Here is a 25517-nt window from a genome sequence, read left to right as displayed (position 1 = left end):
TTCTCATTACTCTATCAGGTACCCCAACTGTGGTGTGACCCATGTGTGGCAAATGTTACCCAACCTCTTTATATTTCCTAATAGCTTAGAAAAAAGCATAACAAGTGGCATTGCCTTTGAAAATCAATGCAGAAATGGTCTACACTACTGATAAAAATTACAGCAAGCAGCTCTCAGTATTAAGCAAAAGATACATTTTACTAAGGGAACAGGCAGTCAAGTCGTTCGACCTAGACACCAAGATCTGTAATCTGAGAAGACCTCATTTTGAGTGGCTGAGCTGTCTTCCTGGGATGAACAGGCAGAAAGCCCGCTGAAGTTTGGTTGGTTGACTCTTCCAATACAGACTGGAAGCAGAGGTACAAGTGACAGTGAAGATGAACAACAGAAAACCATCTACCTTGTAGGGTTCACTGAAGAGGGAATAACTCGAATTAAATGCACCATCATCCTGCTGAGTTTCCTGATTTCTTCTTTCTCGTTCTTTCCTCCGTAACACATTTCTATCTGGCTCATAGACGCTGCATCAGCAGAAAGAAAAAAGAACAACCACATAGGAAGAGGTTAAAGGCTAGAGCACTGTGAAACTTTCACCTAAGTGCAGAAGTCTGGCTCATGGACAAATGGTGATGATAAGAACATGCATCAGATTAAAGCCAGTCTAATCAAGCAGTCTGAGCTTGAGTGTCTGATAATTACATTCTTCAGGAGCAAAAGAAAACCCTTAGGACAAGTTCCAACCAGTACTAGACCTTTCTGCCTGATATGTAAAACAGGAAATATCTAAGCAATTTCGACAGAAGACTGAAAGTAATCTTAAAGCAGACAGTAATTATAGCGATGTGTAAATAGAAATTATGAGCATATTATCTCTTAAAACATACCCTGAGTGTTATATGGGAATACTCCTGTTCTTGCCTTTCTTTTTCTTTTTTTCTTTTCCTTCCTTCCTCCCTTCCTCCCTTCCTCCCTTCCTTCCCTTCTTATGGCTGTGTTTCTGTAGTGATTCTTTCATTAACTAGCTCCCTAAAGAGCTGTTAAAACTCCATGCTGCAGTGGTTTTCATAGTTATGAGCTTTCTTCTGATCTCTGCTAATCAGTCAAGTCGTCAAACTACTACTGAATCAATTCTTCCTTCTGATATATTTGACACTATCACTCCTCCTAACTATGAAAAATGTGTCAGGAGGAAGGGGTGCAGGCAACAAAGGGAGAGAACGGAAATTGAATTATGGTGTGTCATCAAGGATCTCAGCCTTTTTGTTAAAGAAAATTAATATCTATTCTCCCAAAATACAATTATGAAGTGACCAGACACCAGATAACTGGGAGGACTAAGGGAGTGCTCCTTCCCCCTCATGAGGGGGAAATTAAGGGGCTAATTCAACTAATAATACGGAAGTGGCCCATTTACTGAAGGAAGGAAATACACGTGTTTTTTTCAGCTTGGTACATAAAGTAAATCTGGCCTCAGTGGAGACAAGGGAACTGACATGTCCCTCAGAATGAGCACTGTCTTCATTCCTAGCAGAAGCATTTTAAGGCACCCTATTTTGCTTAGAGTGCCCACTTGATCTACAGCCTGGACAACCCCCTACTGACTGTGATTCTCCCATAACCAGTGACATGATGATGGCAAAGCCACACCATCTCTCCGCACCCCAGTGTCATTATAAAACAGAGATGTTTCATGACACTGTAAGGTTTAAACGGGAAGGTAATCTACAAAATGGCTTTGGAATAGCTTTAAGTGCCCAAACTCCAATGTACTGCTTTTAAATGTTGTTAACAATGAAAGGATCTATGGGTTCACAGAAACATATGAAAAGAGTGAGATTCTGTTTTGTCTAGTTTTGTTTTAGCTAAATTGTTATCATGAGTATAAGAGAATATTTGTGTCAAGTAGCTGTAGAGGACACAAATAAAATGATCATAAAATAAATATTGCTTATCCTTCTAGCTCTGCCCAGATGGACAAAATATACTTCAAATTCACTAAGGGGCAATGTTAAATATGCTCACAGCAAGGCTGTGAGAATACCAAAGGCACTTCATTTAAATTTAAGATTAGGAAAGGTTAAAATACCCAGAACATGTCACCTATTAGCATTTTAATTCATCTTTAGTACGTTACCCAAAGTTATTAGACTGGGGAGTCCAAACAGTGACCTTCAGTAAACAGAGGCTGCAGGCACAGCCTTACCAACTGAGAGGCTCAGAGCTCCAACATTGCAATCACTAAGAACTCTCTGGATAGCTATAGGGATAGTGGCTGGCATAAGGGAGGCATAAGATGAAAATGACACTCTTATTCACAGAACCAAGCTTCAAGTTCAAAGAAGAGACTATGATTGCCCTGTCCTGCTAGTAGACATTTGCAATATGAGACTGCAGCTTTCAAGAACATTCCATGGATTTCAAATGGAGACTGCTCTGATGACACATGACTCATGCTGTGGATGGGAAAGAAGTGAGCTTTAATCAAGAGGAAAATTCTAGTTTTACTATCAACTTGCTAACTTTAGGACCCAAACCAGCATTTGCAATCAGAAAGCTTGCATTTGCATGCTTGTGTAGCATGAGCTGAACTTCTTCCCCTCCCCACCACACACAGGTATCTGTGAAGCACCTACTATGCAGGACTCCATGCACAGAGACTTCCACAAACATGCTTGCTGCCCTCAGGTAGCCAACCAAACACACAAGACTGATGTGATGCACGAAGTGGCCTTATGTAACATGGAGCAGGCAGGTGGTCATTTAGGATGATTTCAGGACTTCTGAGAGGCCCCCATGACCAAAATAATACCTCCTACATCTGCTGGCTGACGACTGAAACTCCACAACTAGAGAGTCATTCCTCTGGCTTAAGATGTCTTCGCCCCTGTAAGAAATGTAGACACCACAAGAAGGGGAAACACTTTAACCTGATCGGCCCTTGGCATCTGACTGTGTATGAGTTTGTCAGCATTTTTGCTAAAGACCGAAGGGATAGGGCACAGGACATCAGGGTCTAAATGGGGTCCAAATATGAGGCATGACAAAAAAAAGAGGGACAATATAGAGTATAGCAATGAAAACAAATTTATAAACTCCACCTGCTTTGCAACATGGCTTAGATATTTAGCATTCATCCAAAAGCCAAAATCAGTTAGGCAGGTATCAGACTTGCTGTATGTCCAGGGTCAGGAAGTAAGAATCACTCCAAAATATGGAGAAGTTGGGAGGTGAGAGGCAAGCTGATCCTCTTTAACTAAACTTGCTTCATTCCCCAATCCATTTAAAGATAACCAAAAGCACTCCAAGATGCACGCCAGTGCTGGCTAAAGTTCTCTAATGAGGTTCTATGTGCATACCCAGCTTACAGCTTCTAATACTAAGAAGGACTGAACACCCTCAAGACCACCTACACATAGCCTACTAATAAAAATGCACTGGCCATTGGGGTGTGTGGGTGGCTTAGTTGGTTGAGTGTCTGACTCTTGATTTTTGGCTCAGAGCATGTTCTCGTGGTTTATGAGATTGAGCCCCAAATCAAGCTCTGTGCTGACAGCGTGGAGCCTGCTTGGGATTCTCTCGCCCTCCCTCTCTCTGCCCTCCCCTCACTCTCGAAATAAACAAAGAAACAGTTTTTTAAAAATGCACTGGCCATCTTTCATGACACAGCCATGATGCTTGTGCCATGCAATACCCTCCACACCACCAGATGAAACCAGAATGACCAAAAATGACAAGCATCCCCACCTTCTCCAGAAGAGAGCAAAAGAAACTCAAAATGAGAGCTAATACATCTTCAATGCTTCCCGTTTGGTTTCTCTTTCCCAACCTCCACTGAACATTTAACCCTCCCTAATAGTGATGCTCCTGACTCCTCATCCTTAACTAGAAACGCAACCCCCACCTGTCATGTCAAGCCTAAGAAAATGTCACCTGTTTAAAGCAAATGTCATTGTAGAGAAAGTCTGGACTTTCCATGCCCCATCTTTCTCCAAGCATTTGAAATGTTATCTCTTCTATCAATACTAAATGCTTTGACTCATAAAGACAGTATCTTTTCGACAGTGAGTCCACCATTCCACTAGTTACTAGTGAAATCTGTGTAGGTACTTACAATTCTGGAGTGTGCCTTTCTCTTAATCTCTCACCATTAAAACTTAGTCCTCTTCCCTCCTCTGCCATTCTGATAATGTAAAGACCATGTCACTTGCTTTAGAAGCAAAGGAACCTTTCCCCTGACATGCTGAAAGTCAAGTCAGCTTCCCTGGGGATGGCTCACTAAAGTTGTAGAAAATTCTTTTTCCTGGCATGCCAATATATACATTGGACTCGGTAAGAGCCTCGTGTTATGAGCTACGTTGTTTGGTTTTTTTTTGCTACTAGCAGATGGTAAAATCTCTATCATTTATAAAGTTATTCCTTATTTCCATGAAAATTATAAGAATCACACTCCTCAAATGTATGTCACCAAATGTATTTATTTATTTTGTATGAAAGTGGAGGCAGCCAACTGCTACAATATTATTTATTATTTATTGCAGATGCATAACATTCCCAGAAAATGAAGCTTTTTAATCAACTACCTTTAAAAGACTAACTTATTTTTAGAATAAAAAAAATAGCCAATGAAAAACAAAGCAAAAACATTCTAATCATTGACCCTTAGTTTTTAATCTATAAAATGAGATAAGTATAGGGTTCAGGGCAAAGTCAATTATGCTGATTAGGAGGAATAGAAGCCCAAACATAAAACTATCACCATTTCCAAAAGTAATGTATCCTTGATCATATAGTAACAATATGAAACTAAATAACAGCAATATCTTTGCATCTGATGGCTTCTCCCTTCCACTGAGCTCAAAACATTTCACACATTAATTATCCTTACAATGTCCCTTGGAGAAAGACAAGAATGGTGGATATTATTGCTAGGCTACCTTTTTTAAAGATCAAGGGTCATGGCAAGAGTTCGATCACCAAAACAATGTCATAAAAAAGACATCATGTAGAAGGGACAGCAATGTCAATCCACGGACGAGGGTCTACCCGGGAGCCAAGAGGCGAACACACTATTTAAATCCTAATGTTGACAAGCCACATATTAGAAAACAGAGAACATTTGCCTCACAAAAGCAAAACAGGACAAATGAAACATAGGGAAGCTACTTTCCAATCAGAAAGAACTAAAAGGAGAATTCTGGAATAAAGCTGTGTTGTTACGATTTTTATAGCCACCAAAAAACAAAGATAAAATCAGTTCTTTCCACAGTACACATGCCGAAGGGATATCCATGTAATACAGAAGAGTGGAATAGAGAACAGGTGAGTGAATTTAAAAATTATAGACTCCAAAGTAAGCCAGGTAGGGCTGCTGGTGTCACCATTTTCCTCAGATCCTACCCATTCTTCATCCTGCTCTGGTCTCTGCCCAAGCAGCTCTACTGGAGGGAAAGGTGCCGGAATTGGGGGAGCTGCCCCCTCTGCCAAGCCCAGGTTTGACCTAGAAGGCCCAGCTGGCCAGGAGGGACTGCTCTCTTCCCTCTAGCACTGACCGTATGCACCCTGTTCACGTCCCAACATTTGCTGCAATGTTCCCATGGATGAGGCTTTCAGCCAAGGGTATATGTAGCTAATTCCACCGCTTGATTGGAATCATCATAGTGTTTTCTTCTTTAAAAAAAATAAACAAAACAAACAAACAAAAAACATTATTGTACCTACTGGTATGTCTCCAGAGTTGCAGTCTGAGAAACAAGTACATTCAAGGGGAAGAGAGAGAACAATCTCTCACCAATCTTCTGAAGAAAGTTATCATGCTCTCCATGGCTAAAAAATATTCTCCTCTTCATACAGCAGAAATACAGTTCAGTTCAGTCCAAATGCATTTCCTGAATGCCATGGTGTTAGATGTAGGGGAGATAGGGCTGTGACTAGCCTGCTGCTGAGAAGTGAATGGTTCAAAAGACAAGGGGGAGAAGAGGGAAGGGGCCCATTCTATAAGTTTTTTTTTAATTTTTATTTTAGAGAGAGAGAAAGGGAACACGGATGAATGGGGGAGAGGGACAGAGGGAGAGAGAGAGAACCTTACGCTCAGTGCTGGGAAGGGGTCCATTCAAAGCAGAGAATGTTGACATCGTGTATGTCTGGGGCACTGCAAAAGGGAGCACAGGGAATCTGGAGTGCTTCCTGCAAGAGACTGGGCCTTGAGAAAGAGGCAGGTGGAGGAAAGTGAAGGAAAGAAGGGCCTAAAAGTACAAGGTACAGAAATTACTCTTAAGCGGCCTTTGACAGAGTTTGAAGGCGGCGACCCTTGCCCTCCCCAAACCATCCTACTTTTTAACCAGCTGGAATTCCACATTTAAAGTTCCATTGGTTTGGTTTGTTCCACTGCTACCCTGTCATTTCTATCCCACCCTAAAAAAGTTTATCTGATCCCTTCCTGATGCAGGTTTGGTTTGGAGTGAATAAATGGTGGATGAAGGGAAGAATACAGTTTGTGTAAGGGCTGGCCTTGAATACCCTGACCACAAAGAAGACAATCTTCTCAGTCGTGCTACACTTACAGTCCTTGGAAAACATGCTAACCTGCTCCCTGGGGTGTGCACTGGCAGCCACAGGGGCAAACAGGAAGAAGAAAAGGCACTAAGTGGAGAAAAGAATGTTTCACAGAAACTCTCCTGCTCTTTGGACCAGTAGCATCTACAACTGTGGATAATTAAAGAAACTTATTCAAATACTGCAAAATAGTAACAATTGTTTTACACTTAATGAGTTAAACTAATTATCATCTCTTGTTATTTATAAAGCAAATGATAAAAGGTCAGTAATCCCTAAATCATAGAAAAGCAAGACTATAGAAGTATACTTGCAAATTCCTTCCTTAATCTATAGACAGAGATGGGAGACTGAAAGACAAGAAGGTAGTCAGAGAGTGAGCAGGTGAGAGAAGCAAGTCAGGCAGAGAGAAGGTAGGTTAGAATCAGAGCTTGGTAAGGAGGCAAGGGCCCTCTGAGTTCAAGTCCCTGAATTGCTATAGCCATGGTGCTGGTGCCAGGGGGTGGCAGGTGGGGAGGGTAATGGTGGTAGTGGTGGTGGTGATGGGTGTGGGGTGGTGATGAGGAGGTGGCAGGGGGTGACAGGGTGATGGTGGTATTGGCGGTGATGGGGGTGGGTGGTGATGAGGAGGTGGGGCTGGAGGAATGGTGGTGATGGTGGTGATAATGGGGCTGGTGGTGGTTAGAAGGGCTGGTGGGGGGAGTGGGAAGGGGTGGGGTGTTGAGGGAGTAATGATGGTGGTGGTAAGAGTGATAGAGCCGGGAAGAGGGACTGAGGGTGGTAGGAAGGGGAGGGGTGGTGGTCGTGGTGAGAACAGTGGTGAGGCTGGCAGTTAAAGATCCGCAGAGGAGTGAGGACTGGCCAACGGTGCATATAACAAACGCTTAAATCCTGAAGAATATCACTCTGCCCTGCTTACTTTTCTTTTTGAGTTACATAATTCCAATTCTCACACCTGTTTCCTCCATGTTCCCCAACAGCATTACACTGCTGGCTTGCCATCAGCTTTGTAAGTATGACCTGCAATATTATTTCTACCATAGGTACCTTGAGAAGGTCAGTCCAACCTTGCTTGCTTGTCTCTGATCACAAAGGTGATTTCAACCTTAATTCAATCTTGAAACTCTCTTTGAGAGCATTTCTAGATCTCTGCCTCAGGGCTGCCAATCTGTTCTACAAGAACAGGAAAAGAATCGAGGATGGTTTGCACAGTAATCACTTGTTCTATACCACAGCTGTGGTGAAACTAGGAAGGAGAAGGGAGTCACAAAAATAATGAACACCCACACACAAACTTAGCCCAAAAATATTCCAAAGAAAAATAGCCCTTTGGAATAATCTATAACATCTTCATAAACCCATCAGGCCCGTATTAAATTTTGCTAATAACAACTACGCTTTACAATTACAAGCAGCCACTGCCTGAAGCACTTTACATGCATTATTTCATTGAGTAGTCTTCAAAACCCCAAGAGACATTATCCCCTTCAATCAGTGAAGAAACAAGAGGTTCTAAGGTTAACTAACTTGTGGAAGTCCCACAGCCGATGAGCAACAATGCTGGGGTCTGATGCCAGGTAGTCTGGCACCAGAGATTGAATTCTTAGACTATGCTCCCTCCGCTGGATCCCCAGGGAACCTCCTCTCTGACAGGCTTTGACAAATGGTATCCCCATCTTTTGCTAGTAAATGCCAGGCAGAGGGTGTTAATTTTCAGATTATGACAATTTCAGTTCATTCTTCTAAGATCTGCTAAGTTTCCTTGGTTGATAAGCATTAACTTTCAGAACTCTTGTAAAACTTGTAAAATATAAGTGGGCTAAGCAATTCAAATGAGTCAGAACTAGCAATTAACTTTCACTCTCTGAATTCTGTACAGTGGATTACCTAAAAATTATGGAATACCATAATTAGTGCATTTCGTAACAGCACTGACAACGACAAGCCTCTTCTGCAGTTTAGTACTGGACACTCATCCGTTCTTTACTGACCACTTAGTGAATCCTAACTCCATTTCTAACTTGGTGAAAATGTTAACTGTTCCAAACCTCTCTCATAAATACCCTCCAGTGAGTTTTTAGAGAGATGACAGATGAATGACAGCTTTGCAATTCCAAGGGTTAAATGTTTTTCCTGAGGGATCTTAAGTCTTGGTGCCATGAGAACAAGTGTCAGGTTCTAATGGAATTGTTCCATTATAAATAAACCAGCAGGTTGTATGATAAGCAGCTTTCAAAGAGGCTTTCCATATAGGAGGAACAGAGAAGTTAATTTGAGTTTCTTAACAGGACCTTTTTCCCTTACAATATAAAAGTGCCTTGAGATGAAGCAATTACTCTGATTTACCATCTTCTGCTTGTTAGAACATAAAGATTCAGCAGAGTTTCACAAAAGCAGTAGTGACCTAACCAAATGAGATTCACCTGCAAAGTCCCTACTATGCGATTTCGAAGAGCTCACTTGTAGCCAGCAGCACTACAGAGCAGCCATCAATCACAGGTGTCCATTATTAGAAGGATGCTTACTCTCAGGGCTTTTCACGTCAGAGCCAATAAATTACTTTTCCTCTACCAAACACCCAGTTACTTTTCATTTTCATTTTCTAGTATCCGTTTCTAAACTTCCACTCCTAGGAATTTTAAAACCATCTGAAAGGAGGAGTCATATTTCCTATCATGCCGTGTTTTTAACCATGATGCCCTTCCATACAATCTCCATGTGGCCACTCAGGCTCATGGATGTAATGAGAGTGCAGAGCGTGGCCAAGTCCTCTTATATCACTTCTTGCCATCGGTAGAGTCAGGCTTTTGGATATAGAAAGCCCTACAACCCTGAACATCAGCCATTAAAGAATGGCCCCTGTTCTTCCTGAATTCAACTGTTCAACTTCTTTTCTGCCCAGAATCACTAATGACATGCACTATCTGGTTGAAATGGAACTTCTTCTTTTTAATTTAGAAATCTCTTTTTTTATAGTTTATTGTCCAGTTGGTTTCTATATAATGCCCAGGGCTCTTCCCCACAAGTGCCCTCCTTCATGACCATTACCCCTTTCCCCTTTCCCCCTCCCCCTTCAGCCCTCAGTTTGTTTTCAGTATTCAAGAGTCTCTTATGATTTGCCTCCCTCCCTCTCCCTAACTTTTTCCCCCCTTCCCCTCCCCATGGTCCTCTGTTTGGTTTCTCCTGTTAGACCTATGAGTGAAAACACATTTCTGAAAAGGAGTAAGAGTTAACCTGAGCCACTTCATCTGTTGAACTGAATTAATTTACCTGTGAGGTACAGAACTAGCCCCAGGCTAGAATGAAGACAAACGGAGCTAAGTTTAAGGAAAGGAAGAATTAAAGGGATATGCGTGTCCTTAAATACCTTCTGATGTCTAAGCAGTCTGACAGACCAACCATTAGAGTCTTCCATGTAGGAAACACAAACGGCAACCACTATAATAGACCTATTAATTTATCTGAGAAAGAAAGAGATCCTGTTTTGAAGATAAGAAGGACCTATTCTAGTACAGGGCAGTTTATCAGCTTAGCTAGCAGTCTTGGTGAGTAAAGGGAGGAGGGAAGAGAAATATACAACAGAAATCCTCAGTATCTGAATGAGAACAGAGTCACTGAGAGGATGGAGCCTCTACATCACCAGGAAATCAGATCCAGGGTGTGAGACCTGGGCTCAGTTCCTCGGCCACAGGGAAACAGAAAGCAACAGGCAGATGCTCCCTCAACTTTCCATCTTCCAATCTTTCTCACCTCACCTGCCACCTCAGACCTTACAGCCTTTCCTCCTCACGACTCTCAAGAGTGAGTCCTTCCTCCTTCCCAGGCTGACTCTCCCACTTGGACTCTGAAGCCTATTGCCCTCACTCCACCTTCCCACAGATACCATTTTCTCCCACTTAGTCACCATCCTGGTCTCCACTGGGTTTTTTTCATCAGCTAATAAACCCATTCAAGGCCCTCCTATCTTCTAAAAAGGAAATGACCTGTCCTCTTTTGGCCATTGCTCTCCACAGCCACCATTTTCTGCAGAGCCAGGCACTTGTCTCTCTCCAATTCCTGGTTTTTCTAAACCCATGTGATCTGGCTCTGCTCTTCACAGCAAAGTCACAACTCCCCCACTAGTCATCCACTTCTCACACAGCTACCACTGCTTGAGAGAAGTTTTCTTCCCTAGGACCTCTAGAAATGTATACTCGTAATTCACCTCCTGGGCTACTCTTGAGTGTGCTGTGCATGTTTCTACTGCTATGCCACTCCCTAGAATTTGTTCCCACTCGGGGTTCTGGGTAAGTCCTTGTGTCTAGGCCTGGTCTCTTCTCATGTGACAGTCTTCCTGGTGATAGCATTCATATCCTTCCCTTCAGGGGCCATCTTTATATTGGTAACATGCAAAGCTCTAAGACTTATCCAAATCTCTCTTCTCTACTTCAGAAGCAATTATGGAATTATCCACCTGATTTTCTCAAGTCATGTTTCCAACCATTATTACACAGAGCCCAGCAAGTCTACACATAGCTTACAGCCATTCTGACCCCAGACTCTGCCTCCATTCTGTTGCCTGTGTTGGTGGATGACACCATTACCCACATAGTTGTTTGGGTAAGAATTATGGGCATCCAACAGTCCCCAGGTTTGGTCAATACCAATCAAATTGGCACAAATGTCTCCTCAGTCTAGGCCACTACTGGCTCTCTCCTAGCCTCTCATAGTGCCTCCCAAAGGGTCTCCCACTTATTCTTCCTGTCATTTGTTCCTCCACAGTAAAGTGGTGTTTTCTAACATTGCAGTTTGATCATGTCACTGCTCTACTCCACACTCCCTTGGAAATTATCCAAATCTGGCACCCATGGCCCTGCAGCTCTGTTTCTCTCTCCCGGGCTGGCCCAAATCTCCCCCAATCTCTACACTATGGCCTCTCTTTGAGCCCAGGGATATGCTCACCATCTGCCTACCTCCTCCTGATCCTGAAGCTCTCAGTTTAGTGATGCTTCCTTCTCAGAAACATTCCCTGATACCTTCACCAGACCCAAGTCCTGCCCAGTCCTGACCAGTGTATGTCCTACATAGAACCCTCCATTCTGCCCCCACCCCCAATCACATTTCTTACATGAATAATCTGAATCCTCCGTGAAATGGTTAGCTCCACAAAGGAGAAATGGTGTCTACTTTCTGTAACACTGTATTCCCAAAACCTAGAACACCACCTAGCACAGAGTGGGCACTGAAAATAATACTAAAAGTACTTTAAAAATATACAATAAATGATTTACAAATTTTTTCCTCATTCCTTACCAAAATTTAGTCTATATACATAACACAATTTAAATAAACCAAATACAAATCCATTCAGACCCTGGGCCTTAAAATGTTCCTTCTGGTTGTAGAGCATAACAATGAGAATCATATTAATAGTAATACTGAGCAACTGTTTGGTGCTAGAAAGTTTGTAAAGAAAGTTTGGGTATTTTATTATCCCTCTCAATAAACCTGTTACGTAACCCTTATTTATGAAAAACACAGAATTGTAATAAATGCACATGCCAATATAAAAATGAAACAAAATCTGTATGCCATAAACATTCTTCTGTTCATTTTACAGATAAATGCCTGTCTTCAATGGAGAAATGAGACTTGGAAAATTTAAATGATCTACCTAAATAGTAACTGTTAGAATCAAATTCTCAGTTCCACAGAAGTTCTGGATATTAAAAAACTGAAGTGTTTTAAAAATATATTTAAAATAAATAAATAAATAAAAATATTTTTTTTATTCAAAAAATTTAATTAACACTATAAACAAAATGCCAGCTAGACACGAAAAAATACCCATGGCCCTGCCTTGACAGAGACTCTCAGGGATATTTCTCTAACTTACCATCATGAAAGCTCTATAGTCAATTAAGCTTGAGTTAGAGGAAGATGTTAAGAATTATGAATTATTTGAACTCTACAGTTCTATAATTCATTAGGTGCTAGTGACAGTAAAGATGATTAATTCTAAATATCCATATAACACAGTGTCAGAAAACCAGGGGGTCTTCCTATGGCTGATGTAGCACTCACGAGTCCCAATTTTAATTAGACATGTAATCTATCATACAAATATTTTATTAGATCCCTAGAACATTAGGAATATTATATATTATGGGGCTGCCTACACATGATGATAATTATCACAATTCTTTAAAAAATGTTTTAAAGGGGACACTCATACATATTCTGACAACATATTTGCTTCGTGTTATCTTAAAATGTCTTTACCACTCCTCCCCTTCTCCTTTCCTCTCTTCCCTCACTCCTTACTCTTTCTCTTTTAATGTCTCTAATATACAAGTGTAAACAAGAGAGCATATCCAATGTCACAGGAAATATAAGCCACTCTGTGGTATTAAGATAAATTTATTGTGAAGAAAATCTAGGAAGAAGGTTCTTCTTTCTCAAAATGCTGTGCCTAGAACAAGGTTGGGCAGTTAGCAGCACATAATTGGAGAGACTGGAGTCTAAGCATTTGACTTCTCTCCTCATCTTGCTTCCCTGGCAATTCAAAATGAATTAGCCTTCTGTTGTGTCAGGAGGATTCTATTCTGTGGGCTTCCAACTTGATTTCCCAGCTTTCTGAGTCCCTAGGGGTCTTTACTACTAAATTTTAGGGTCCACACCTCTCAGGATTAGCTGAGGACAATACTGGGCTTACAGAAGGCCCTAGGCACTCAGCTATCATTTGTTGTTTGAATGGATGGATGGCTGAATCACCAGTGTTCATTTTCACTCAACCCTTCTTTCACTGAATAACCAACCAGTAAGAAAAAACAATACTGTGAGTAAACTTTTCTGGTCTTCTCAGGACAGTAAAGCACATGCTATGATACATAAAGGCCTTTCAGGTACATTCTGAAAGCAGTAACATCAAAGAGTTAAAGCTAGGTTTTTTACCAAATAATTTTTTAAATGACTGACATAAAGAAACATGAAAGTATCATATTGTCCCTTTGAAATTAAAAGTCTACATGCATTAATAGAGGATACTGTAATATCTCAATGGGAAATCTACCTGAAAATTACTGAACTTAAAACTTTCTTGACTAAAAATCTAATGATTCAGAGTCAACTTTGAATGACAGAAAAGGGAAGACATGGGGCACCTGGGTGACTCAGTCAGCTGAGTGTCCGACTTCAGCTCAGATCATGATCTCACGATTCATGAGTTTGAGCCCCACGTCAGGCTCGCTGCTGTCAGCACAGAGCCACCTTTGGATCCTCTGTCCCCTTCTCTCTCTACCCCTCCCTGCTCATGCTCTCTCTCTCTCAAAAATAAACAAACATTAAAAAAGAAAGGAAGGAAGGAAGGGAAGGGAAGACATAGCAAAGCCTCTCACTGAACAAGAATACTTCCTACCACTGGGGCTATAACTTCCAAGGACTCTCCACTACTTTCAAAGATAGTAATATTGGGCCAAGAATGAGGAGACCCAGGTAAGGTTCAGCCACAGACAGGTTAAGACCTACTCTATGCCATAGCGGGGTTAATAAAAACAATCCATACACTGCTCACTGGTTGTAAGAAGCAAATGAAGTCATAAACGAAGAATTCTTTGAAAATGTTAAAGTGCTCTGCCAAGGTGAAATATTATTAATATCTGGACAGAGGGTGATTAAAATACCCACTATACAGAAAGAAATACCACTCCTTATCCATCTCAAGCTGTCATTAAATACTGACTTTGACCCAAGGATTTCATATTTAGGAATATACCATTCATATTTAGGATGTCATTGCAGCATTATTTAAACTGTAAAATAAAAATAAATTTAAAGTCAATTAAGTATCATTCTTTAGAGACTGGTTAAAAATTATGGTATTTCATACAATGGAAGACTATGCCACCATTGGATGGAGGGGATCTCAAAGTATACATGGAAAACTTTCTAAGACATACATATTAGGTGAAAAGAATAAGCTGTAGAAGAACATGGATGATACAATCTTTTTTTACATAAAATAACATGTGTGCTTTAAAGACATTTGAAAATCTTAAAATAGTTATCTCTGAAGTGAATGAGGTGGCAGGGGGTGGGAAGTCTTCTGTATAGCTTGGATGTTTTACAAGCATGTTACTTTTTTAATACAAAGCATTATATTTTTTTAAAATATTGACAGCTTTAATTTGTTTTCCCCTTCTGGACTATCTGTAAATGTGCAAAATGTAAAATTAAGGCAATGATTAGGAAATATAGCACAGGTTTATATGCGACTCTTTCCCGGAATCGGGCCCTCCCTACCAGCCCAAGTGTATTTTCTCCACCCCCCACTCCCTCACACCTTCTCCCCAAGGATGAACTAAACATATCTCTCCACAAACCTAACTTGTAAACTTTAATCCAACCAAACTCCACATTGATCAAGGACCTTCTGAATCTGTCAGCAATTGTCCTGGACTGACATCCCAAACAAACAAACAAATCACCATATTCACCTGTTAGCATTAGCATCTAATTGCATTTACAACTATATAATCTGGGTTTCTTTTTTTTTTTTTTTAATTTTTTTTAATGTTTTTATTTTTGAGAGACAGAGAGAGACAGCGCGAGCAGAGGAGGGTCAGAGAGAGAGGGAGACACAGAATCTGAAGCAGGCTCCAGGCTCTTAGCTAGCTGTCAGCACACAGCCTGATGTGGGGCTTGAACCCAAGGACCGTGAGATCATGACCTGAGCCAAAGTCAGACACTTAACTGACTGAGCCACCCAGGTGCCCCTATAATCTGGGTTTCAGACAAATAATCTGTATAATCTCCAGGGATAACTCAGAAGACATCAGGTCATCTGATACCAGGTCTGGAAACATTTCTTTATTAACTCAACTTGCTCACTGCTCCAGAAAGATACAGAACCTCAATACGACCAATCTGGGTACAGAGGTGTCTGAGACTTTCAATTTATAGGAGAATAACAATTTACCTCAAAGGTAAAGAATTCTGCTGAATTGCCAAAGCCCTCCAGGGACTCTGAATTCCACTCGTCTGGCTACAGATTGATTAATTGTCCATCCGGTTCCCTTGTCTACACCACCCCCCTCCAAATCTCTCCTCCCTTATACTTGAATCAGCACTCTCTTGGCTTTTTGTGTCAGACTCTCTCCTCATCTCTCATCTAGTCTAACTTTGTTTGCTGTTTGAGAAATAGTATTTATTATATATTTTTTCAAGGTAGCAATAACATTGGAACTTTAGGTAAAAATGAATTGTTCTTCAGATTATAATATGCATTTCCTTTGTTTCAAATATTTATATTTTAAGCAATCATCTCTGGCTAGTATTTACAACTTATAAAACAAGGAAATTATCATTAATAGATGCAACATCATCTCTTACTATTAATATTAGGCATATTATGTATTCTTAAACATTAAAGGTTATGACGAATAGCATCTTCTTATGCTAGGTAAATATTGATAATTCTGCATTGGTAATTCAATGTCCCATTTTCTATCATGTCGTTATATTATCAGGCACATTAAATTCCCAAGAGAAAGAATAATAAATACATAACAATTGCACATCCTCACTAATAATTAAAGAAATGCAAAGCAAATCAAAGTGAAACCATTTTTACCTACCCAACTAGAAAAATATTTTTAAGCGACTTAAAAATTTAATATTCAGTCCTGGTAAGTGTTGGGTGACAGTGGTGTTTCCCATGTGGCTGGAGGGAGCCTAGATCAGAACCAAGTTCCTGAAAACAATTCTGCATTTTGTAATACATATTGAGAACCTTGCTAATCTCCCCCTAAGGAATCTGTCCAAAGTAAATTGTCAGAAATGCAGAGATTTATGTAGATGAATTTTCATCAGAGAATTGTATACAAGATGGGGAGCTAGAAGCAGTCTGATGTGCAATAATCAGAAAATAATTCATTTTTTAAAAAATAGTTTGTCAAATTGGTTTCCATACAACACCCAGTGCTCTTCCCCACAAGTGCCCTCCTCCATCACCACCACCTCTTTTCCCCCCTCCCCCTTCCCCTTCAACCCTCAGTTAGTTTTCAGAATTCAATAGTCTCTCAAGTTTTGCATCCCTCTCTCTCCCCAACTGTCTTTCCCTCTTCCCCTCCCACTTGGTCCTCCATTAGGTTTCTCCTGTTCTCCTGTTAGACCTATGAGTGCAAACATATGGTATCTGTCCTTCTCTGCCTGACTTATTTCACTTAGCATGACACCCTCAAGGTCCATCCACTTTCCTACAAATGGCCAGATTTCATTCTTTCTCATTGCCATGTAATACTCCATTGTATATATATATACCACTTCTTCCTGATCCACTCATCAGGTGATGGACATTTAGGCTTTTTCCATGTTTTGGCTATTGTTGACAGTGCTGCTATGAACACTGGGGTACATGTGTCCCTATGCATCAGCCCTTCTGTATCCCTTGGGTAAATCCCTAACAGTGCTATTGCTGGGTAATAAGGGAGTTCTAGTGATAAAAAAAAAAAAAAAGTTAAAAATAGAACTACCCTGCAATCCAGCAATTGCACTGCTGGGTATTTACCCAAATAATATAAGAAGATATGGAAGCAGACCAAGTGTCCATTGATTGATGAATGGATAAAGAAGATGTGATATATATATCTATATACACCCCCTTAATGGGGATTAAGGAGGGCATTTGTCGTGATGAGTACTGGGTGTTGCATGGAAGTGTTGAATCACTATATTGTACACCTGAAACTAATATTACACTGTATGTTAACTAACTGGAATGAAAATAAAAACTTTAAAAAGAAAAAAAAAGAAAATAATTCGGTCATAATTTACTGCATTGAAACAGGTATTTCAAGAAAATTATGCAGGAATAGCATAATGTTAAGTGGAAAAAAAAAAACAAGATAAAAATTACATAACCAAATGATCAAAGTTTTGTTAAAACTACACAAAAGTGTATGTGTGTCAATGGAGTACTACATGGCAATAAGAAAGAATGAAATCTGGCCATTTGTAGCAAAGAGGATGGACCTCGAGGGTGTCATGCCAAGTGAACTAAGTCACTAAGTCAGACAGAGAAGGGGCAGATACCATATGTTTTCACTCATAGGTCTATCAGGAGAAACCTAATTAACAAGGGACCATGGGAAGGGGAAGGGGGGAAAAGAAAGTTAGAGAGAGGGAGGGAGGCCAATCAGGAGAGACTCTTGAGTACTGAAAACAAACTGAGGGCTGAAGAGGGAGGAGGAAAGGGGATGGGGGGTGATGGTCATGGAGGGGGGCACTCGTGGGGAAGAGCACTGAGTGTTACATTGAAACCAACTTGGCAATAAACTATTAAAAAAATAAAAAAATAAATAAATAAATAAATAAATAAATAAAAAGTTTTTTAAAAGTGTGTGTATGTCCACGCACATGTGCATACACATACATATATACATAGGAAAAAACCTAAAAGAATACCAAGTTATTAGTGCTGGCTGTTCCTGAGAGACAGAAGAAATAAAATGTTCTTTTTCCTTTGTTTTTACTTGATATGTTTGATTCTTCACACTTTCATACACATTAGGATGGCTACTCTAAAAAAACATAAAATAACAAATGTTGGTGAGGATGCGGAGACACTGGAACCCTCTGCACACTGTTGATGGGAATGTAAAATGGGTACAGCTCCATTAGAAAACAGTATGGCAGTTTCTCAAAAAGGTAAAAATATAATTACAATATGACTTAACAATCCTACTTCTGGCATATATCTAGAAGAACTGAAAGCATGGTCTGAAAGAGACAGACTGTACATCCATGTTCATAGTCACACAGTTGTATTAATCACAACACCCAAGAGGTAGAAACCACCCAAATGACAAATGAATATATAAACAAAATGTGGTCTATACATACCATGGAATTTATCCAGCCTTATAAGGAAGGAAATTGTGACACTTGACACATACTCCAATGTTACGATCTAAACTGTGACCCTCCTAAATTCATACACTGAAGCCCTAATGTCCAGTATCTTAGAATGTAACTGTATTTGAAGGCAGAGCCTTTATGCGGGTTATTCAGTTAAGGTGAGTCATTAGGGCTGCTGACATTTTGATCTTGGAATTCTAGCCTTCAGAACTGTGAGAAAATAAATTTCTGCTAAGCCACCTGGTCTGTGATGTTTTGTTACGTGATTCTAGCAAAGTAATACATACAACATGCAAGCCCTTCAGGATGTCATGCTAAGTGAATGAGCCAATCACAAAAAGACAAATACCGTATGATTCCACTTATATGAAGTACCTAGAGTAGTCGAATTCAGAGATAGAAAGCAAGGGTGGTTGCCAAAGGCTGGGGAAAGGGCAATGGTGAACTATTTAATGGACACAGAGTTTCACTTTTACAAGATAAAAATAGTTCTGGAGATCTGCTGCACTTAACATTACTGGAACTGTACACTTAAAAATGGTTAAAACAATAGATTTATGTTGCATGTACTTTACTATAATTTAAGACAAGAGAAACAAAGTCACAACCTGAAATTTAAAAATTATTTCACAATCATAAATATAATACATACTTTATTAATACTTAAGACAACAAAATATTATTTAATTCACATCACCAGTTATTGACAGCAGAATAACAGTATTTTAGAAGTTCACCCTAATCTTACTCCCATGAGTCCTCTCCATCTGCAGTAACAGCAACTGCATTCTTCCAATTGGCCAAAAACTCTTGGCCATATAACTCTTGGCTTATTCCTCCCATATAAGAAATGCAATCCATGTGATAATGGGTTAGAGCTGGAGGCATCAGCCTGAACTTATGTTCAAATTAATATATGTGCAGATGAAACGTAAATATTTATAAATATATACATATATACACATAGGTTAGTGTGTGTGTATATATATTATATATATATTAAACATATATATCCTTGCTATGTCAGCTGAGTGGGCCCAGAAACATCAATATCCAAGGAGCAACAAGCATGGCTAGCATTCAAACTTTGGTTTCCAACAACATTCTCCAATGAAAGGAACCAGGGCTTCTTGAAGAATTGGCTGATTTTTGGACTAGCACAGAAATATATAAGACAGGTCAGAACCAACTTGGAGCACCAGGAAGCAAGAACACTACCAGCAATGATAGGCACATGTCAAAAAGATACGGGACCCAAATGAAAGAGTTTCTACTGGTCAAAGCTGGAACAATTTGAATGAGAAATTAAATAATATAGTATTGGAATATAACTCAAAGTATGAAAGATCTACTCATGAGTCTAATCTAAGTAAATAAATGAACTCAAATAATTTATACAGCTACTCTACCGTTAAGAAAGTAAAGGGTAATTCTACACTTCTTAAGAACTACAACAATCTCCAACAACATAAATAAACCTCACAAATACAATACTGAGTGAAAGAAGCAATACAGAAAAGAACATCTACTATATAATTCTATGTGTATGATATATAAAAAGTAAGCATAAACTTTATAGTGTTAGAATTCAGGATAATAGTTTTCTCTGGGAAAGAATAATGAGCAGAAGGATGCCCAAGAGAGATTTCTGAGATTTTGGCACTATTCTATTAAGGTTGTTAATGATCTATGTCCTGTTAATGATTTAATCAACTCAATTAATTAAAACTTGACCACTACCTCACACTATGCATGAAACCAATGTCAGTTCAGGGAGGGAAAAATACTCGAAATTGGTTTTGATGTAATATAGTGATCAGTTCCATTTTGTTTCCATATGGCAAGCCAAATGACCCAGCTCTATTAGTTGAAAAGACCATTATTTTCCCATTGCTATGCAGTGCCAACTTTTGCCGTAAATCAGGTCTTCACATAGGTGTCGTTCTGTTCCCAGGGTTCTTTTTCCAATCCCACTTGTCTATTTGCCTATCCCTGTGCCAACAGTGTATGTCTTAATTCCTACAGCTCTGTAATAAAGTATTGATATCCAGTAGAGTAAGTCCTACAACCTTACTCTTTTTCAAGATTGTCTTGATATTCTTGACCTTCTGTATTTGTCATACGTATTTTGGAACTAGCTTGCCAATTCCACACATAATTGCGAGGAGCTCTTTTAGGAACAGGTGTGCATATCCTGTTCCATACATCATAACCATATCTCCTCCCTGCCAAATCTGGAAGCATAAAGATGTAGTTTTCCTTCAGTTGGGTGCTTGAGTGAGGTCATTGTCACAAAAAGCCCCCATTCCCATTTACACATTATGAACATGTAACATAAGCAAGAAACAGACCCACATTATCAAAAAAAAATTCTATGGCCTTGGAGTAGGAAGAGGAATTAGAAGAAAAAGACCCTCTATTAACCCTGGATTTACTTTAAATATCTGAGCTACAACAAGCATATTGCACATATACTCGCACACACAAATATGGGATACAGGAATTGTTAATTCTGTATGAAACATGAGTTTCTTGCAACTCTCTGAAATTAACTCAAACCATTTTACCAGATGGTAAATTCTGGAAATAAATTTAAAATATGCACACAAAAAAATACTATCTGACTTTCATATGAAACACAGAGTACCTAATTATAAGTTTATATTTTTATTTTGAGAAGAGGAAACAATATAGAATTTTTATTTCTAATATTAGCTTTGGATGATAATCAATTCTGATTTGCAAAAAGGTCTATGTTTTGTAAGCAAATCAGTATTTCCCATTTGGAATTTTTACTGGACAATAAAAGCCTTATGGGCTAAGAATTCATCAGGATTAATAAAAAAAAAGATGCAAATTCTTATAATACAATGTGCCCTTCAACTTTTTAAGAACCTTTGCAACAGCTTTTCATGTATATCAAATTAAGATTTACTATATAATAAAATTATGTAATAATATACAACCTTTATCTAAAGTCATATGATTCTTCAACATTTATCCTTGCTACACTGCAGCACATAAATCATGCAAGAGAACTCTCAAGATACAGATTATATAAGGCACAGAATTATTTTGATTTAATTCTTGATAAGAAGTGAAGCAGTAACTTGTTTCTTTAGACTGGCAAATCAATATCAAATGCTTGTTCTAAGATCGGTTATCACTCTAGTCATGCAAGTATCTTGAAAAACTGAAATATTAGCATTGACAAAAGGATTGCTCTATTTGTTTTCCAAAGGCTTTCCAGCATGACTCGATACTTAGTTTTATACCAAAGAAAATCAATTTCTTTACTCAACTTGTCAATCAGAAAACACATACAGAAACAATGACTTTATTGGAGCACATAAAGGAACAATGAATAATAATGTAAAATGAAACAGAAATGTAAAGTGGTATTACATATAAAATATGCATATTGTAATAGAATTAATGTGTGTGTATATATATAGACTTAAGTGCAAAAAAAAAGAATTAAATACGGAAATTAAAACCAAACTGACAAACATCAGCTGAACAAACTCCCTCCCATTTTCAGTTTTCCAATACAGCAATCTTTTTTTCAATTCAGAATTCAAAAAAATAAAATCATTAGAATAACTAGCTTTTCCTCTTACAATTAAAGGCCACAGAAATCCAGTTATTTATTTAAGCATTTGTTCATTTTTTAGAGACACAGAGTACAAGCAGGGGAAGGGCAGAGAGAGAGAGAGATACAGAATCTGAAGCAGGCTCCAGGCTCTGAGCTGTCAGCACAGAGCCCGACATGGGGCTCAAACCCATGAACCGTGAGTTCACGATCTCAGCCAAAGTCCGACACGTAACTGAATGAGCCACCGAAGCTCTCCCCACTTTTTTTGTCTGCAAACACTACACTTCCTAGAGAGATGATAGTGCTGGCACACTTATATCAGAATATCAATTAAGAGAAAAACATTTCTCTTTAAAGGAAGATGCTGAATAACTCTGAATTACACTTTACATAATAAAGAACCAACAAATTATCTGGCTTTTGATTAAGCACCAATAAAAAGAGTTTCAAAAAAGTATACATTGAATACCAAGGAAGAAAGCAACATAATACATTGATCTAACTATCACTCAAGTTCCCGCATTCCATCAAGATCACTCAAGTTTACCATGTATGAAATATTCAGTGTCAGCCACATTAATTGTCTCGTGTGAATTTTCTTTTATTTTAATGGATGAGTATTGCCAAGCACCAAGGCCTGGCTCTATAAAGTGAAATCTGACCAAGGAAAAGAGTCTGATTCTTCCTTGTTTCAATTAAGTGTAAGAACTTTCCTTCTATGTATCCTCAGTATCTGACAATGCTCGGCATACCATGGGCCCTTGGTGAGCATTTATTCACTGAAAGTGCAGGAAAACATATACTCTTTGTATGACCTTAATGTCTAATAAGTTTTCAGATCTTTAAAAAACAAAGACATAATATGCATGCCTTCGACACTGGGTTGTTCTGAGAACCAAGTGAACTAATAGGTATGAAAGTTATGTTACCCATAAAGTATGTTACAAAGGTAAGTTGTGAGTAAAGCATACCTGGAATGGGGGTGGTAGCAATGAGGGAACTTCAAGGAACACTGCTTTAAAAAGCCTAGATTTTCCCTCTGTCCCTGGACCCACTTTAGTCTACTACATCTTGGCTCAAGAAGATGTTCAGTCCACTGAAAGAGACAAATGATATGGTTCTAATCAAAACTAACTGTATGTATAAGGTGACTGGGTGGCTCAGTCAGTTAAGCGTCCGACTCTTGGTATAGGCTCAGGTCATGATCTCATGGTTCCTGAGATCAAGCACTGACAGCACTGACAGCACCAAGCCTGCTTAGGATTCTCTCTCTCTCTCCCTGCTCCTCCCCTACTCACACTCACTCTCTCTTTCTCTCTCAAAATAAATAAAACATTAAAAAATTGACCATATGTACAAGGGCTCTGAAGAATAAAGTGCTGAAGAAAGTGTATCAAACTCTTTTCCGATGATGGTCTCCCAGACCATGAATTCCCCATTAACACAACGGCACCTCCATCGTCACAGTGCCTTAGGCTTGAAGTGCCTGCTGTTGATCTGCTACATTCAGTTCCTTCTAGTTAATGATTCTGGGGTGTCGTCCCCCATACTGCCCTAGGCCATGATTATCTTAACAGCTTTTTAAAAACTTAGCATATCATTACAGATCCACTTTTGGGTTTGAGAATAACAAAGACAGTATTTGGGAAAGAAAGTGTTTTATCCTACTCATAACATATTCAAAATAATTTTTAACAGTTTGGAGAATAATCGTTTTAAAATGAAGCAACAATAGTGGCACCTGGGTGGCTCAGTTGGTTAAGTGTCAGATTCTTGATTTCAGCTCAGGTCTCATGGGTTGTGAGATCAAGCCCGGCTCCAACTCTGCTAAGAGTATGGAGCCTGCTTGGGATTCTCTTTCTCCCTCTCTTTCTGCCTCTAGACCCTGCTCACACGGTCTCATACATGCGAGTCTCTCTCTCTTAAATAACTAAACATAAATAAAATAAAATGAAGCAACAATAAAACAATGAAGAGAAAATATTAGTAAATATTTATGTGATCTTAGAAGGGGCTGGCATTCCTAGTCATTAAAGCAATGAAAGAGAATGCAAAAAAAAGGACAGATTTGATCATGTAGAATTATACACCGCTACACATCATAAAATACCCACAAATGTATCTCCAAAAGACTAAAGGTAAACTGGGAAAAGATGTAAAACATATAAGAAAAGAGGGTAATAGTTTTATCTTATAAAGATTTTTTATAAATATAAGAAATGGTTTTTTGAAAACTCAGATAAAAGTGACGAAAAAAATATAAAATATGGAGAGAAATAAAAATAACATGTAAAACTTTTGAAAATGGTTAGTAATTTTTAAAAAGGAAAAAAGATAAGAAAAAAAATAAACAATAAAGAAATCCTACCAAATTTTTTCCTACCAAATAGGCAAAGAACTAAAAGGTATAATTGTCGATGCAGACAGGATGGGCAGCCGGAGGTTTCATATGCTCCTACTGGTAGCAAAACAGGTCAAATCTTTCTAAAGGGAAATCTGGCTATATATCAAGAACTATATAAAACCTCACATCCTCCAATCGGGAATTTTTGGCAATATGTGCAGTGACTTCTATATAAGAATGTTCACCGTTGCACATGTTCATGTTAAGAGAAATATTAATATCCATAGTGGACACCTCTTAATTAAGAGAAAATATTAAGAGGAAAAACTCTTAGTGTCCAATAGAAGAATGTTTACACAAGCTATGGTTCATTCATGTAATTGGGTATTATGAATCTATTTTCAAGGAAAATGTAAAGATATGTAATGATAAACGATCACAGTATTAGCGAAAATGGAAGATTCAAAACTCTACTGGCTATGGTCCAAATATGGGGGGAAGGGGCAAATATGAAATACACACATTTTATAAATATAACCTGGTGAGAAAGTCAAGAACAGCGCTCTCAACTTCAACTCTGAATGTCTTTGGTTTTTTTGTTTTGTTTTATAATTGCTTGATCTGGGACCTCTGTAGACTCTGAAATGGCTTAGGTAGAAGAAATACTTTCAAAGTCAGTATTTCAAATTATAAAACTCTAGGCTATATTTCTCCTCACCCCCAAAACTCCCTATCAAGTCATTAAGGGAAGATGAGAGAGAGAGAGAGAGAGAGAGAGAGAGAGAGGGAGGGAGGGAGGGAGGGAGGGAGGGAGAGGGAGAAGGGGAGGGGTAGGCAAATATGATACAGGAATAATTTTTCCGCAGTGAAGTCCAAGACAGAAGTGGAGAAGGATCACAGCCTCCAGAGGACACAGGACACACCAGAGCCACCCACAGACACCTCGGCCTGCTCCCTTACCACACTAGGGGTGTCATACAGTCTTATTCCCACAGATCTCAGCCCAAGAGACAATGTGGCCCCGGATTTCATTCCTTCCAGGATTCCAGCCTTTCAGCACCAGTCAAATTGACTTAAATGTTCCCCGAATTGGAAAACAATCTGGAAATATTAAAAACACCCCCCCACAAA

The 25517-nt window shown here is 39.1% G+C and overlaps 1 protein-coding gene across 1 annotated transcript in view; it reads right to left on the bottom strand.

Annotated features, from left to right (window-relative positions):
* AFF3 (AF4/FMR2 family member 3) overlaps window positions 1-25517 on the bottom strand; it is a 525761-nt gene that overhangs the window by 434661 nt on the left and 65583 nt on the right. The window contains exons 3-4 of the mRNA XM_029938501.1: window positions 2810-2884; window positions 401-521 (exon numbers count right to left, since the gene is read on the bottom strand). Of these exons, the coding sequence (XP_029794361.1) occupies window positions 401-521; window positions 2810-2884 (196 nt within the window). The remainder of the gene's footprint in view (window positions 1-400; window positions 522-2809; window positions 2885-25517) is intronic.

Source organism: Suricata suricatta, chromosome 4 (assembly GCF_006229205.1).
Source record: "Suricata suricatta isolate VVHF042 chromosome 4, meerkat_22Aug2017_6uvM2_HiC, whole genome shotgun sequence".
In the NCBI taxonomy this organism is placed as follows: domain Eukaryota; kingdom Metazoa; phylum Chordata; class Mammalia; order Carnivora; family Herpestidae; genus Suricata; species Suricata suricatta.
This window is presented reverse-complemented; position numbering and strand designations above follow the sequence as displayed.